The 16,874-nt window shown below is 34.4% G+C and overlaps 1 protein-coding gene across 1 annotated transcript in view; it reads right to left on the bottom strand.

The window, feature by feature from the left end:
- Positions 1–16,300, bottom strand: part of BMP5 (bone morphogenetic protein 5) — a 133,620-nt gene extending 117,320 nt beyond the window's left edge. Inside the window, exon 1 of the mRNA XM_032299749.1 lies at positions 15,089–16,300. Coding sequence (XP_032155640.1) covers positions 15,089–15,578 — 490 coding nt within the window. The 5' untranslated portion in view covers positions 15,579–16,300. The remainder of the gene's footprint in view (positions 1–15,088) is intronic.
- Between the last annotated feature and the right edge of the window lie 574 nt (positions 16,301–16,874).

Below are 16,874 nucleotides of genomic sequence, written 5' to 3' on the forward strand. Positions count from 1 at the left end.
GTTAATCTTTCTCAGGCACTCCTCAATATAATTCTGTGTAATTGCATTAAAAAATCACACCTTTTGCTCTAATAATTCATTTTTTAAGAACAGACTCTTAAAAATGGTCAGGAATATCTATAAATACATGAATAAAGATACTGCAACACAGCACACAATAGTAAAAACTAGAAATATTGTATGCCCAACAAAATACTGTTTATGCAAATGACAATGAATTGTCTAGCTGATATATTTAGTCATTAAAAATATATTCATAAGGAGCAAATGAACAATGAAAAAACCCAAAAACATAAAAATTAAGAATAAAATAAGGATACAACCTTACATAAACAGTTCAACTAAAATGTATTTTTAAAGCATAAAAGGAAATGTACAAAAACATCAATAATAAATGGCTCTAGATAATGGAATTGTAACTTTTTTCTGCTCCTTTTTGAGATAAAAGTGACTACAATGTTAACAAATTGAAGTATCATAACATTCTGCTTGCTTTATTTCCTAAATGGATTTTACAAAACAGTGTTTCTCCAAATAGGAATGTTTCTCTCAAATACCAGTGATCAATCATGCGAAACACTATAACCTATGCCCTCCTTGCAGAGATTCTTAATGCTCATTAGCATAATAAACACACTGAGGAATCCTATCCTGAAAACATAAAAACTTATTGAATTGGTTTATTTGCATAGTTCAATTTTATTTGGCCAAAAAATTTCATACAACGCCTCTTCAAAGGACAAAGAAATGTTTTGATGGCTCGTCCCTATAATCCTGACCCTTTGGGAAGCTGACACAGGCAAATCGCGTAAGTCCAGGATTCGAGACCAGCCTGGGCAATATAAGAAGATTTGATCTCTAAAAAATTTTCAGAAATCAGCCAGGCCTTATATTAAAGTAACCTTCTAAGTGGTGTTGGGGTGTTCTCTCCTAAGTGGCATGGGTCTGCAGTCCCAGCTACTCAGGAGCTTAGGTGGGAGGATTGCTTAAGTCCAGGAAGTGGAGGCTGCAGTGAACAGAGATCACACCACTAAACTCCAGCCTGGGTAACAGAGCAAGATCCTGTCTCAAAAAATGTTTTTAAAGTAATGTTTTCAATGAAATACATTTTAGGAAATCCTGACAAAGAACTTTGATTAAAAAGAATAAATAATTGAAAGTGGCCAAGAGATCTGAATTATAGATAAGCACATGTTTTATCATATGTCAATGAAATTAGTCTAATAAAAATTAAATGTTTGACCTATTCATAAGTTCATCTGACTTCCTAAGCACGTCTCAGACTAGATAACTAGAAATCAGATAATAAGATCCTTCACACTTCTACTATTACAATTGGGCTACTGGTAGATTGGATAGGAGTGGCTAAAGGTGAAGAGAGAGACAGGGAGATAAAGAAAATAGAATTTTTAAGAAGCAGCAGGTGACGTCTTACATGCTCATTTTTACTCTTTGCTACCTCTTGGCTTGCTTTTCAAAGCAGAGATTAGTTTTCAGTCATTAGCTAAAAAGCAGTATGTTAATTATACCTGCTTTTTATAATTCATTGTTTGGTTCCCTCTATTTGGTAGTGAGAGCTGAGGATAGCCGGGTCTGAACTGTTCTCATGCACTTCTGCATTTTGAGAATTTTGTAGTTCCAGAAATATTTTCTTTTGGGAAAAAAAAAAAATCCCATGTCCTTACCCTTTAATTCATAAGATACATAAAGAGCAGAAATACTATATTTAGCTTTTGTGTGACACTAGGGCAGTGAGTGAGCTATGGAAAGAAACTGACTTTACACATGCAAGAGATTAGGGCTGTAACTGCTACAAATCAAAAGACGTGTATCAAATATGGGGTGTTGTAAAATATTATGTAGAATACAGAAGAGTCTCAGCCATGACTAGCAGGATGAAGCAGAAGTTACCTGTCAGTTTCTAGCTGCAGCAGTATGAGATTCCCAACTTGTAAGTTGTAGATGTTCCTGCAGCCCAAGCTTCCTCTTTAGTAGGCTTCTACTAATTCACTGACCAATCCCAAGTGGGCTCAGAAAAGCTGAGGCAAGGCATTCATACTTAGCAGCAGGGCAGCCCTGCGTATGTGGCCTTCTAGACTGGCCAGCAGATTGGAAATCTTCCAGCATCTAAATAAACTCGCTTTTACTTTATTCCAATCTCCAACCACTTCTTTTGAGGCCTATTACTATTTGCAACGTTGATATTTTACATCTTTTCTATTTTGCCAACTGTTACTCCTGTTTACGCCAAACCTGTTTTTTAAAAGTGGGAATCAGTAACACAAATCAACCTTTTCACTCCTTATTACTGACCAGTTACATTGCATGTCACAAAGATGAGTATCCTTGATGTCTGCAAAGTGCTTCTTTTCCTCTGCTTCATGAGTATTTCCCTCCTCTGGAAGACCAGCAACGAAACTCATCTATCAAAAGCCCGTAACAGTTGAACTCCAGGGAGAAGATTCTTGGTAAACTCATTATTAGAGACTTTTCCCTAAAATATTTTTATTTCATTTTATGACATTTTATGTCCATTACTGATGAAGTGAAAATAGACCAAATTCAATATATAGTATGTTGGAAAAATATATAGAACTCTACAAAGAGTTCAAGCAATATCCCCCACAACAGCAGCCTTCTCAATAGCATTGGCAAAGGCAGCACAGCGTAACAGTGACTAGTTTGAGTTCTGAATCCAGTTCCTCCTATTACAGGAAGTAGGACTTTGGACAAAGGACTTCAGGGTCTCAATTTCCTCATCTACAAAATTAAGTGACTTAATAAAAATTTAACATATTAGCACCTGAAATGCTATTTGCATGCTCTCTTGAATCATAAGCACTGTGCTACCTGTGGCAAACAGAATATCCACTAGAGCAAAAAATGTTACACGTCTTAACTTAACTTCTTCCACTTCTATTATTTCACTTCTATGATTGAATGTTTTGTTGATGTGAACTGATAGGTGAATGATAATGACCGTGATGGTGTACTAGTACACTTATATTCATATTTTGACGTAATTTTTAACTTCAAAATCACAGTAAACTGTCAGGAAAGAGCAAAAAAATCATGGAACACTGGTGAATTTTTCTTGACAATCTAATCATTGCCCATTGCCCACTACCATAAGTGGATTCAAGGAAATGTATGCAAGCGGTCCTTATACCAATTATCAGGAGCCCCTTTTACTGCAATTTATAATTGTATCTCCACTGACTCTCATTAGATCCTGAAACTACATTATGTTCAATGTATATAGTAACAAAGTAAACACTGTATACAATCTTGTTAGCAGTAAAATATGGGTGAAAATCTTTATCAAACACAATTGAAGAATTAAGATAGAGCTAGGGGTCAAGATTTAGACAGCTCCAACAACTTAATTTTGAAAAATTGTATGCCCTTGTATCCTTATTTCTAGAGTACAACACAAAAAATGAATGTTTGAGCCACACATTTTAGAAAGTACCGTTAGCATCCAGTGTAAAATCTAGATCTTTTCAGGTATTTCCTTGAAAACCACTGGAGCCTCCATAACACTAACTTCTCACAGTTATACAAGCAGGCTTCTAACAGACTCTCCAAGCTTTGGGGCAACTTGATTTTACCTTTGCTCTGGACTTTTTGGACTAAAAGGCTTCCTTGGGTTCTGTTAACTGGTAACAGGTTTTTAGAAGAAAAAAGTTTCTTTAAAGGGATTTTTGTTAGTGTTTTTAATTTTACTTGGTGCTAGATTTTTGGTGTGATTTATTTAAAGTATGTGACATTGAGCAAAGGAAAAAAAAAATCCTGGCACAAGAAGGAAGGATTCTGGGCCTGGACCTGGCTCCTTTGCCCTGTGATCTTGGCAGTAAAACAAGCACAGTCTTTCGCACAGTGTCTGGCCCAATAGTAGGTAATCAGCTTATATTTGTTAGATGACTGAATGAATGACCTTTCAGAACTCTAGTTTCCATAGATGTGTGTTGTGGTATCATATCTACTTCCTTGAGTGCTATATACTGCGGTAATTTAGATCAAACTGTATAATGTGCATAAGGGTTCTTTTTAAAAATATAAGCCATTATTACTGTTGTTAAAATTTATATACTTTTTATCTTTTCAAAAGTGGGTTACAAAGAATATAAAAGAGTAATGGCAAAGAATATAAAAATTATAGCCAGAGCATGGCTCCAGTGATAATGCTGGATGACTTTTGTAAGTTATTTACCCACTGAATACCCTCAATTTTTACATTAATACATTGACAGAATATTATTTTCCCACAGAATTAAGATGTAGATAAATTGAGATAATGCATAAAAATCACAGAGTCCAGTCTCTGTCATGGGAACTGCATTTATTGTTGTTTTTGTTCCCGTAATTATCACTGTTAAAAACTATACTGACCTGACAAGTTCATATACAGTAAAGAGCCACATAATGACAATGTTTAGATCAACATGAATCGTATATACAACACTGGTCTCATAAGATTATAATGGAGCTGAAAAATTCCTATCATTTAGTGATATCACAGGCATGATAATGTAGCACAACAAATTATGTTCTTTTCAGATATGTTTCAATAAACAAATACCATGGTGTTACAATTTCCCACAGTATTCAGTGCAGTAACATGCTATAGATATGTGTAGCCCAGGAGCAATGGGCTTCACCATCGAGCCGATGTGTTTAAATAGGCTATGCCATCTAGGTCTATGTAAGCACACTCTATGATATTGGTATACTGATGAAATCACCTAAGGAAACATTTCTCAGAATGTACATACCCATTTGTTAAGTGATGCATAACTGTAAATGCATCACACATACAAAAAAAGGCTCACTTAATTCTGATAAATAAAATTCTTCCTCAATGTAAATTATTGAAGAATAACTTTTTAAAGTACCAACAGAAAAACCTTAAATGGTGATTTGAATATATCAATATATATGTAGTTGGAATCTATACTTATTTTAATAACTTTACTCATCACAGTTAAAAATCTAGCAGTGATTATCTACTACGATTTCAGTATGTCCTCTCCTAAGCTCACATTGAAAGTTGATTCCCAATATGGCAGTTTTAGGAACTGGAACTTAGTGGGAGGTATTTACATTATGAGGGCACTGCCATTATGAATAGATTAATGTCATCTTGTGGGAGTGAATAAGTTATTGCTCACCTGGCAATGGATTAACCCCCTCGAGAGCAGGTTATAAGCCTAGTCTCTCTTGTGTATCTCTGCCCATGCTCACGTTCCCTTCCACTTTCCACCAAGAGTTGAAGCAGCATGAGATCCTCATCTAATGGGCTGCCTGATCTGTGATTTCTCAGCCTCCAGAATCATGAGCCAAACAAACTTTTCCTTATAAATTACTCAGTCTCAGGCATTGTATTATAGCAACACAAATAGACTGAGACATCATCTTAATGACTTATCTTTCAGCATTTTATCAAATAATGAGAAAATAAATCTATGTTTTCCCACTCAATGTATTATGAAATATCAAAAATCAATGTGATGATTTTACAATGTGCAGCCTGTAATAGAAGATGTCCACAGTTTATATATGGCCTTTTGTGTGGCTTTGGAGACCAAACAAATACATTTTTGTCCCATTTAAAGTATTATGTTATTATACAACTCAAGAAAATTAACAAAAATATTTAACAGCCTCATCTGAAAAAAAACAGCCTAAACACATAGTTGAGGAAAGTCACATGAACGGTATTAAGTAGAAACAAAATTATAATCATGATTTAAATAGTAATGACAATAGCTACAAATTATAAATCATAAATTCAGACATGATTTGAGTTACAGACAATACTAAAAGCTCCAGGATTGAAACATTATATGAACAGAGTGACTTTCCTGTTTAGAGTTCACAACTTTATACACCTAAATTTTCATCATAAATTAACTTCTTAAAAATTAAAACCCTCAAAATAAGTTGACTTACGAAAATACACGTTAAAAACTTTTCATTTTCTTTTCGATCTTTCAAAGGGTTTTTTATAGAGTGTCCATGTCTTTACAACCAACTGTCTTCTAATTGTATATTATTACCTTGGCTTCTGATCAGTTTCCCCTTCTCCTTAACAAGCAAGGAAATGGAACAGGTAATATCTAAAATTAAATATCTAAAATTAAAATTAAAATAGTTCTAGGACTCTGACCAAAGGTAATATGAAAAGCACCTTTCAGTAGCTAATCACAGAAAATGTTGCCTTTGGTTCCTTAGAGGAAAGAACCACAGTCAGTCTCATGAAAGCTCTGCCACAGATTGACCTTTTCCAAAGCACCCTAGTCGGGAACAGAGTCCATCAGCTGTACAACTTGAAGAAAGAGTTAGTGAAATTCAAGGTTTTTCTTTTGGACAGAGGAAAAATTATGTGCATAATGTTTCAGAACTTCAGCAAGGCATTTATTTGACAAAGTCTGGTGGGCTAAAGGTAGATTTTCTCTAACATTGGATCTCCATAGTACATTCTAGTAGAAACAGTTTTAGTAACAATTGAGAGCATTGAGTATTTATCTCATGTAGGCTCAGAGGCCTAGGACTTTATCTGATACAGTCTTAGCTAAAATTGTGTATTGTTAGCTCCACTTAGATGAGGAAATCGTTTCAACAAAGTGAAATGGTTTGCTCAAGGATACACAGCTGGAATTAAAACGAGCCTGGCTCCAAAGCCAAAATGCTGAAACCCTACTGAAACAGTTAAGGGAGAACCAAATGATCCTTCTTCACCCAGAGCAAAAAATACATCTACAAAAATTATGACATAAAGCATATTTAATTAACAACCTTCATTTCTTCCCCACTAGATAAATAATCCTTTCTAAACACAATTTCTGAGTTGCACCCTCTCTTCCGCTTTTAATAATTATATAAGTGAAATTGCCAATTGTAGCAACTTTGATAGGAAACACAAACTATACTGGAAAGGAGTTGTTATATTCAGTGTTTCTCTGTGATTGACGTTTAGTGCTTGATTATGAGAACTAAATAGCTGACATACCTGCTCCTCTACTAAATTCTGCCTCTGAGTCACAGCAGCTCTGCCAGAGGAGAATAAAGGTAGCAAAGAAGAAAGACAATAATCCCTATCTACCTCATTCTAACATTATTTTTGCCTGCAACATTAACTATGGAATGTGAATGCTGCATGTGAGAATATCAGATGATTCCACTCAGAATTCAAAAAAGCTTTAACACACCGTCACGGGTCATTTCGGGAGGTATGGCATGCAATTGAGAATAAACAGGGATTTGAAAAATATATTGCTCTTCATTTTGCTCTACACACTTGCATTATATACTACCCTTTCCCATACTGAATTTTTTCATTGGCAATTGCAGTCCGCAGTTCATATTGTGATCTGAAAGTGCTATTTTTTCTTGTTTTAGGGGGTTTTGTTTTCTGGGTAATTTCTGCTTTAAATTTCAATTTTCTCTAAAATGGTTTTAATTTATCAGCTGAAATTATGGACCCATATACAGTTCAAGGATTTTTTTCAGCATGCCATGCTTCTATTTACCTCTTTATTTCACCAACTCCTGAGGTAATTCTCTCTCACACTAAATTATTCTCTCTTGAATTTTATTATAAATTACTAAAAGATTAACATATGTATCAGTCACTTGCACTGAAATTGAAGTAATTCTAGAACCCTGGCTGACTAAACACCCAATGTTTATTTATCTGCTTCTGCCAAGTATCTTCCATTTGTACCTCAAGATCGGCTCTCCACATTTTCCTGTTCTGCTATTCACACCAAGAGACTAACTCTTAGGAACTGCATCACTGTGCTCTGTGGCTCTCTGGCTTTCAGTGAGGATGAACCAATGGATGAGCAAAATGTATGGTCTGGGTATTTATCCCTTGGTATCTGTATCCCTCCCTGCTGAGTGTCTAGGGATTCGATGCATGGCGTCTTTCTCCCCATGCCAGTTTCTGTCGGGAACCTTCCCCACGTCTCTCTCCTCTGAGCTTTCTGGTAACTATTTATGCTCCCTGCTCAGTAGTGAAGGCTACCCTGCCATCCCAGGATACTATATTATCCTTTGTTTTGCCACAACAAAACAAAACAAAAAAAAACCCTCTGCCCACAACACTAGAAACATAATAACATTATTTAAACTCTCCTAAACGACTCAGTTTATACATTCTGTCTGTTTTCTTCTGGGAATGCTCATATACCTCAGTGGGTGGGGCAGCGGGGGAGTGATGAATGGGACATGATTTCTGTTGCCACAATATGTAATCAAAACGTGTAGGACTAGCATCATGGGCAAGTGTCCTGTGCAGTTGCACAGGGCCTGGGCTTAGAAGGGCCCCGCTTTTGGTGTAATACTCTGCTGCCACCATCTTGAAATTCTTAATAATCTTTGAAGAAGGGGCTTGCATTTTCATTTGCATCAGGGTCCACAGATTATGTAGCCACCCCTGAAAATTCTCTCAACATTCATCGAAGAAGGTGATCTTAGTATCTGCACTTTTTGATAAGGAATCAAAGGCACAAAGGATTTAAATAACTTGCTCAAGTTCATACTGCTAGTAAGCATGGAATATGGGATTCCAATCCATTCTGGCTCTCTGTATACTACCCTACTTCTGCGATGGAAGCACAGAAAACAAATTTTATTTAAAGTTCAACTTTAAAGTCATGTGAGCAATAATATGTTAGAACTTAAGATTCTGGAGATGGCTGTGTCTCCTATATAGAAAGGGTAATCACAGAGTCAGAACAGCGACAGAAAACCTGCACAACCACTAACACTGAACTTCTTATATCATTATAGCATTAAAGTGGCTGAAGGATTTTTTACGTGTTAGTAAATCTCTTCTTGATTCAAATGTGTCTTATAGTCCTGAAGAAAATCTAAGTGGGATTTACATCTGTTGATGTTGACTTTTTTACACTATTTTCTATATTCCTAACAACTCCAGGAAGTCTATGTAACAAGAACAATAAAAGTTGTTAAAAATTTTTTGCCAGAAAGAAACTGAACAAACACAGTATCAAAGACAAGGTTCTTCACTGTCTTGGAAGTCATAAAACAGCGTAATCTCCAGTTTAATTTCTACATCAAACTATTCAGAATTATACAAAGTTTTGGTTTCTAAGAGTTATGTAATATTTATTTAATTCACTGCCTTCCAAGCTGAAGTTAATGCATTTTTTTTTAACTTTGGGGGATTTGTTGTTATTGTTGCTATTTTCTTTTCTCCCCAAACCACTAGAGACCTTTCATACTAATCTACAAATAGTCATTTTTTCCCTCATTTTAAACATCGTACATTTGAACACATTTTGTTTCTGTCTTTTAAAATTATCATTTATCCACAACTGCTTGAGCAAGACTCATACAAACTAAGGGTTACTACTACTTGGTTAGGCAGATTGTTTTAAACATCTCTGAAAAAGGCAGGTGAATACTCCACCATATTTTTATCTTACTGTCAAACTTTGTGAGCTGAATCTTAAACATCCCAATCTGACATCAAAATCAAAACAGATCCCTTTTCCCCTAAATAAATGAGCTGGTTGTCAAGGCTGACTGGTGTGTTTTAAAAGATATCTTAGCCAAGGGTATTATTTTAAGAGATGAGCAAATGGGGAAACCCCACAGCCCAGCCAATAAAATATGAACTTAAGGTGCAAAGAAGCACTCATAAATATTACTTAGAACAAGGGATTCATTGTTTCCCTCCAACCCTTTCAGTGATTCCTCTGATCTCAGCCCCTCTCCTGTGCGTCAGGGAAGCCTCTTCCTTTAACCTGTGGTTTTTTAAAGCTGAGCTACTGCATTATTTATGACTGTAAATGTGAGTAGCCTGTCTGTATGCTCCTTGTACACACACACTGAGACAACCCCCCTTCTTCCCTACTTTGGTATTTTAGTGTGTAAGCATGAAAGGGTTTTCCCCTCGAGCTGATGTGGTTGGGGATGTTGAATTAGCTGCTGTTTAGTATGAGGTAGACTGAGGATTTCCCAGCACCTCCTCCACCTGCACAACTCAAAGGCCAGCCTTAATGACTCATTTCATTCCTTTTCTTTCTTTCACGAACTTTTTCAAAAATATTTTATTTCTTGCTCTGTCTTATCCTCATTGCTGTTTCCCTCTAAATCTTACTCTACATCTCTTTATTCTTTCTCATCTGTTCTCAAAAGAATTAATTTCATCATGGAAGTGACAGAGTATTAAATAAAGATAAGCAAAAGCTTTTTATAAACTAAACAGGAATGGCATGTTTGATGAGTGTTATTTTTGCTCAGTGTTGGTTTTTCTTTTACTTTTCTTGAAATTTCCCCTATTAAATGTTATTTTATAAAATAAAGGCAAAACACAATTAAATCCTGTCAATGGGATCCTTAGGGAGAGATGAGAAGGCCAAGAAGAATGGGATGATGGAGGAACAATTACAGGGATGGCAAGAGCCAGGGCAGTTCTGATGCCCTGGGGAGCTTTCCTCCCAGTGGGTGGAGGCTGCAACTGGCACGTTGTAACCTTTTCCTTCTCAACTGGAGAGAAAACAGGAGAGTGTACCTCAATTCTCAAACTGTAACTAATTGATTTTCAACCAATTTAAGCCTCTAGCAAACCAAGACCAAAGGCAGACCCCAGGAAGGGTGGGAGTGGTAAGGAGAAGGGTGCCAAGAGAGCCTGGGGCTACAGAGACCCAGAACCAGGAGGAAAGGCCAAAAAAATGCTGGGATGAGAAGGGAGGAGAGAGGGTGGTGATATTACAGAAAATGGAAGAGTGAAAGGGAAGGAGTGAGAGGTGGTGCCAAGGCAGTCCCAAGTCATTCTCACTTCCAGCTAATACTTCTAGTTAAACTTTTAAAACTTGGTATTTCTGAATGACGATTAAAATTTGCAAAAAAGTGTTTAATTAAACTATGATTATAACTATCTCTGGCAACCCAGAGTTTGTCTGTCATGCCAGTCACTTGACAATCAACCATCTTTAAATCAGAACAAGAATCCCCTTGGTCATGATTATGAATGTGAAGGGTTGCTGGAGAAAAGAGAAAAAGGACTCCACACTCAGCAATACTTTTCAAAAGTTAAAACTTTAACAGAATGATTGTTGCATTACCCATTATTAGCATTAGTTACTCCAGGCATAATTTATGGATATGTACTATAATGGCTTTAGATTATCCTTCCTTCCAACCCATTCCCCTTCAAAAAAAAAAAAATCTTCCATGTGTTTATGGGTGTGTTTATGTTACACAAGTGTTAATAACTCTGTTGGAGAGACTACATAGATAGGCATCTTTAGGTAGATTTGTATATAAATTCCTCTCCACTGGGCACTTGATTCAGCCAAAAACAACAATAAGTATCAATGATGTCTTTCAAATCTGTCAACTAAGAACATAAGCATATTTTTTTTCCAGTACCAAGAGAACTTAATGATTGAGGAAGCAGGCAAAAAAGGTTCAATTTAAAGTTTTTGGAAGTGGGTTTTTTTTTGTTTTTGTTTTTGTTTTGTCATTATAACATACTCATTATGTTCTTTTAAGATATCCAAAAAATTAAACAACACATTTAAATATTTTCATGCTTGGAATAATATATTCTTGAAATATATCTAACAGTAAAAAACCATTAATAAACTCAAAGTTCCACTTTTCAGAGGACTATGTAGATACAAATAATAATATAAAAGTAATTTTCCTGTTTTTACTGCTTTTTACTTCCTCTAAAACATCTCGTGTTATGTTATTATGGTGATACTATCACCAAGTAATCAAATAAAATTGGCTTCTCACTAAAAGATCTTAAAAATACACTACACGTTTTCTTTATGTAAACAAGAGATAAATATTGTAAGCAAATTATCTAATCATGTTTTTAACTTGTATTGGTATTTAATACATATACTAACACTTAGCACTTTTGACAAAAAGATGATTAAAAAGAAAAAAGAAACTTACCAGAAAGACATTTTGTTACTAACAACATGTTATATTGACTAAGCAAAAATTTCACTGATATTCAACAGCTTTAAAGAAAAAGCAAATAATTCAACTTATAAAATTTAATACTACGAGACTGATAAAAGTGGTCTAAGAATAAAGTATACAATAGAAGGAATATCTCTCTTCACACAATAATTTATCTTTTTTTCTTCAAAATGAACAGGTCACTAAAATAAAGGTTAAAATGATGTCGTTGGTTTCATATTCAGATGTTTGCATGCCTTAAGCAATTTATTTACATTTTATTTTTCTTTTAGTAAATTCAAATCTATTTTTTACTTATGCATATAAGCTTATCTCATCTGAAATTTAAACAGTAGATATTTTGTTAAGCATGATTCTGAGTTTGGGTTAACTTTAATTGTTCTTCATGAGCAAAATTATGTTGAAAAAAGTAATTTGAGTGACAAGATAACTGTAATCCATTATTTGACTTGAAAAGAACAACAAACAGGCATTTTTTAAAAGGATGCTACTAGATCCTTTTCATATAGTGTTTCTAATGATGGGAAATGTCAACAGATTCTTTTCACGTATTTAAATATCCAGGTGGCTTCCTCGTTACAAATCCCTTGCCTATTACTAATTCGACTCATTTGTACTTAGTCTCAGTTACATGCACATCTTTTAAGATACTGAAAAAAAAAATCTAATCCTTTCTAGTCTTATAAGAACATGAAATAAACTACAGTTAATATTTGCTAATGGATGTTACATTAAAAAAGTACTCATTCTCTTATTGCAGCTAATAAAGTTATTACACATTCACCTTTTCTCAGTATGCTTATTAGCTTACTTTATAGTAAAAGAAATGCAAAAGTTAAAGCTTTTTACTGAGTAGTGATCAGTTATAAAGTTTGGATGTATTAGAAGACATGGTCAAAGGATAATTAAGCTGTGGTTTAATTTTCCTTAAAGTCTACCAAGAAAAACTCACCTAGTATCAGAATCAGTTTGTCAGTCATTTCATGTAAGACATTTAGTTTGGAATTATTAAATAAAGAAGAAATAATATAGCTTGATATTGAGTATAAAGCAATCCTCAGCAATTCAAGCATGATAAAAATATACAATTTCTCTAAGGCTTATAGCTAACATTGTTTCTCTAGAGTCAAATGAATAATTGTGTTTCTTCATATAGGCAATAAACTAATACACTGCTATGTTATTATAATCTGAACAATGTAACCAAAATGTCATTTATTTTAAAATGTGTTTCTCAATAATGAAAAAGTTCTAGGAATCAATGAATAAAACTGTTATTGGCTTTGACTTTCTTATTCTACGTAGATTTATAAAAGGTAAACACATAAATTCAAAAATCATGCTTACACTTCTCTTGTGAATGATCAGAACAATTCTAATAAAATATATTATGACATTCATGACTGAGCTACTGTTTATTAAAATATATAACATAGCATATCCTTCTTTGTCAGGTTTTAGATGATCTGACTTGATTTTCTCAATGGTTTATAAATATATAAATTTTGCTACATTAAAATTTTTCTATTAAAATATTGAAACTAATTTAAATTCTTGAATAATACTTTAGAAATGCTACAAAGCAAAAGGTACAACAAGCTACATTTGCATGTCCCTTATACTAGGTAAAAGCAATCAAATTAATTTGAATTTAAGCTATATTTTAATGGCTAAAATGTTCCCTGTGAAGTCTGTTAATTATATGTAAAAGAAAAGGCCTCCAGGATATCTGATTAGTGCAACAAATGATGACTTACTACAACTTAATAATGAGAGCTTTGTCTCTAGTAACATAAAACATGTGATTTATTAAGTACCTTATCCTTCATGCTAGAATTGCTAAGAGCATATGAGCAGAGTATATGAAGCAACACATATTATAAAAGCATCCATGTGTTATTAAGATTTGTTGATATCTGACTTTTCAAAGAATATTTCCTTTGAGATGTTATATAAGGAAGTTTTTAATTAAGTGTTTAATAAAACATGTTCATTTTAAGTCAAAGCAGATTGCATTTTTAAAACAAAGCTCTAAAAGTTCTAACATCATAAAGTTCTCAGTTCTTCTCAGTGGATTAAATATGTTGACAGAATTTTTAATCTTCAAAAATAAAATAGGTTCAATGTTATTTTCTTTTGAATGCCAGAAGATAGGAAATTTCTCCTTCAATTTTTATTAAAACACTTAAAGAAAACAACGGCCCTTATAAAATAATTTAAAATTTGTAATCTTATAATATTATTGTGAGAGGGGATATTGGGAGCTAAATTATCATTTGACATTGTCAGTATTTAAAAACCACCATCAAGTGCCAGCTTCGACTAAGACATAATTTTAAATTTTTTTAACTAAAATTGTTGCTATTCGCAGAATATTTCAATTAACTATTTTATATCATGTAGAAGGAAAGCTTTGTATAGGTAAAGACCACTAAAGCATGTCTTTCATTTTTCTTGCCTGTGAAAAAAATCAAGTAGGTAGAACGTACTTTACTCATTACATTTAAGAACTGTTAGACTGAAACTTTATTTCTGAAATATTTATTACAGAATTTCAGAATCCCTTCCTTCATTCCCTGACAGTTATCTTTTATGGTGCTATTCGATCTTGGTTAATTTTATATCTGTATTTTTACAGTAGTTGCCTCCCCTAGGTGAGAGATTTTTAAGTAGTATGTGAATATATACTTATATGTGCTTTAAATCCCTTTGGAAAAAAAAAAAGTGGTTCTGAATGTCACTTTTCCTTTCCCATCTGTAAGTGGTTTTTTCTTCTTTTTTGCCCATAGCATAGCTATCCTCATAAACTTCCCTGTTTTTAGACTACTGCCTTTGCATTCACATATTTAAGAGAGGTTGAAATTTTAACAAAATCTGAAAAGATCCACACTATAAGCGTTTAATTTTAATGATTCATATTAAATACACATATATGACGTTTTGCCTAAGGCAAAATCTTACATAGCATCAGAGAGAGAAAGAAAACAGAAGCTAGAGAGGAGAGTTAGAGAAAATGACTTTATATAAACATGACCACCTACCAAGCAGCTCCTTTACCATTAGGAAAACTTCTACTTTGTAATAGCATAGGTGAACAAACAAATGAACAACATACCTAAGTTGACAAAGCTCATGACCATGTCAGCATCATTCAGAAAGTTGGTATCATGGAGGCTGGCTAGAGGAGGACTCTGGGTGGTCAGAGGAGCCGTCCGAGATAACTGTATGCGACGAGGATACCCATTGGGAGAGGCTGGGTATCCCTTTCTTGCCCCTCTGGTCTCTTCTGCCAAGGATGCCCTCACTGAGTACTCCGACTCTTCAGGATTTTCTTCATTGGCCATGGCATTGTAGAGGTCCAGCATAAACAGAGGTGCAGAGGACGCTTGTTTTCCAGGTGAAAATGGTCTGGGTCTGTGAGGCAAACCCAAGATTGAGAGAATTTCCCTTTGTATTTCCCGTCTTTCATGGTTCCGTAGTCTTCTATAAATAAAGCTGGAGTGAACGTGATTGTCTCCCAAACCTCCTTTTGCATAACCCACTAGAACCCAGCAGCTCCAGAGGAAACCCACAATACCCTTAAGTAAAAATACAGTCAGATGCATTTTTGTCCAAAAGCAAAAGTTGATATTTTTAGTCCTTCTTGTCGTCTTAAAAAAAAAAAAATAGGTTTCTAGGAGGTACACTTTCCCAGTAGCAGAAAAAATAAATTTACCTATTCTTCATGACAGTGACATTTCTGAGCACAACATCCCCACTGATTTTCCTGTCCTATTTTAAATATTTTGGAATGTGTCAAGAGTAGTTACTTCTAAGAAAGCCGAAACTCAGATTTCCAATTATCCACAGTTGTTAAGAGTTTTTGCTGCATTGATGTAGCAGAAGACGGCTAATATTATTTGATCAGATGACCTATGCATTCCTATATGAATTTATGATAATCAGGCCTTTGGTATTTGAATTAACAAAAGTTGATCTTCTGATAAACTGTAGTTCCCAGAGTTATCTTCACTTGCTCTTGAGTTCTTCTCAACCCTTGAGCTCTTTCCAAGACAAATCCTGATTTCTGAATCACAGATCTATGCTGATCTGCACCTTGGTGTTAGAATATATATCTGTCCGGCAGCCTGGTGATAACTTTAACATCTTTTGTGTCGTCTTAGTGTAAAATAATACTCTAGGTTGTACTATTCAAGTAAATGTGTTTCCCTGAATTTACTTAAAATCCTTCCTGTAAGTCCATTCAATCCCTTTCTCCTTCTTACTGTTAATTCCACCTCCAGCAGGCACAAATATACCAGCCCTCTTCAAGAGAGATCTAAAGAGTAATGTAAGCACAACCCTGCTGGGAAAGAAGAGGCTTCTCATTGTAATTTGAAACTGGTAAAGCAAAAAGAACTTAACCCTTTTGCTACCAGAAAAGTCTCCATTTTCACAATTTTATAACCACGCATCTAACAAAGAACAGTGATGCATGGGGCATACAAATTCTAGGGGAAATAAAAGGCAGTTTTCAGACAGTACACTGAAAATTTTGCCATCCATTTTCCACAGTACTTCTTTAGATCTTTTTTTTTAATGACATGTACTTAATACACTTCTGTATTAAGTCTCAGGTTGTGCCTAAATTAGCTTGATAAGCTCAGTTCTATGTTCAAGACTATTTCTGGTTTTTATAAATCATTAAAATACACTTCTTAAAAAATAGAAGGATGGGTTGTAAATTGTGGTTAATTTGCTGTTTCTTAATGATAGATTCTTTAAAAATAAAATACAGCAAAGAATTAATCAGTAATAAATATATTCTAGCTGCCAAAGTAGTAGTTGTAATAATTCAGTAAGTGATTAGATAACCTAGCTTTAACTGTCTTTAAGTATTAACATTTTAAGCAGAAAAATAT

This window comes from Sapajus apella, unplaced genomic scaffold (genome assembly GCF_009761245.1).
Source record: "Sapajus apella isolate SASKATOON/1434 unplaced genomic scaffold, GSC_monkey_1.0 scaffold41, whole genome shotgun sequence".
In the NCBI taxonomy this organism is placed as follows: Eukaryota; Metazoa; Chordata; class Mammalia; order Primates; family Cebidae; genus Sapajus; species Sapajus apella.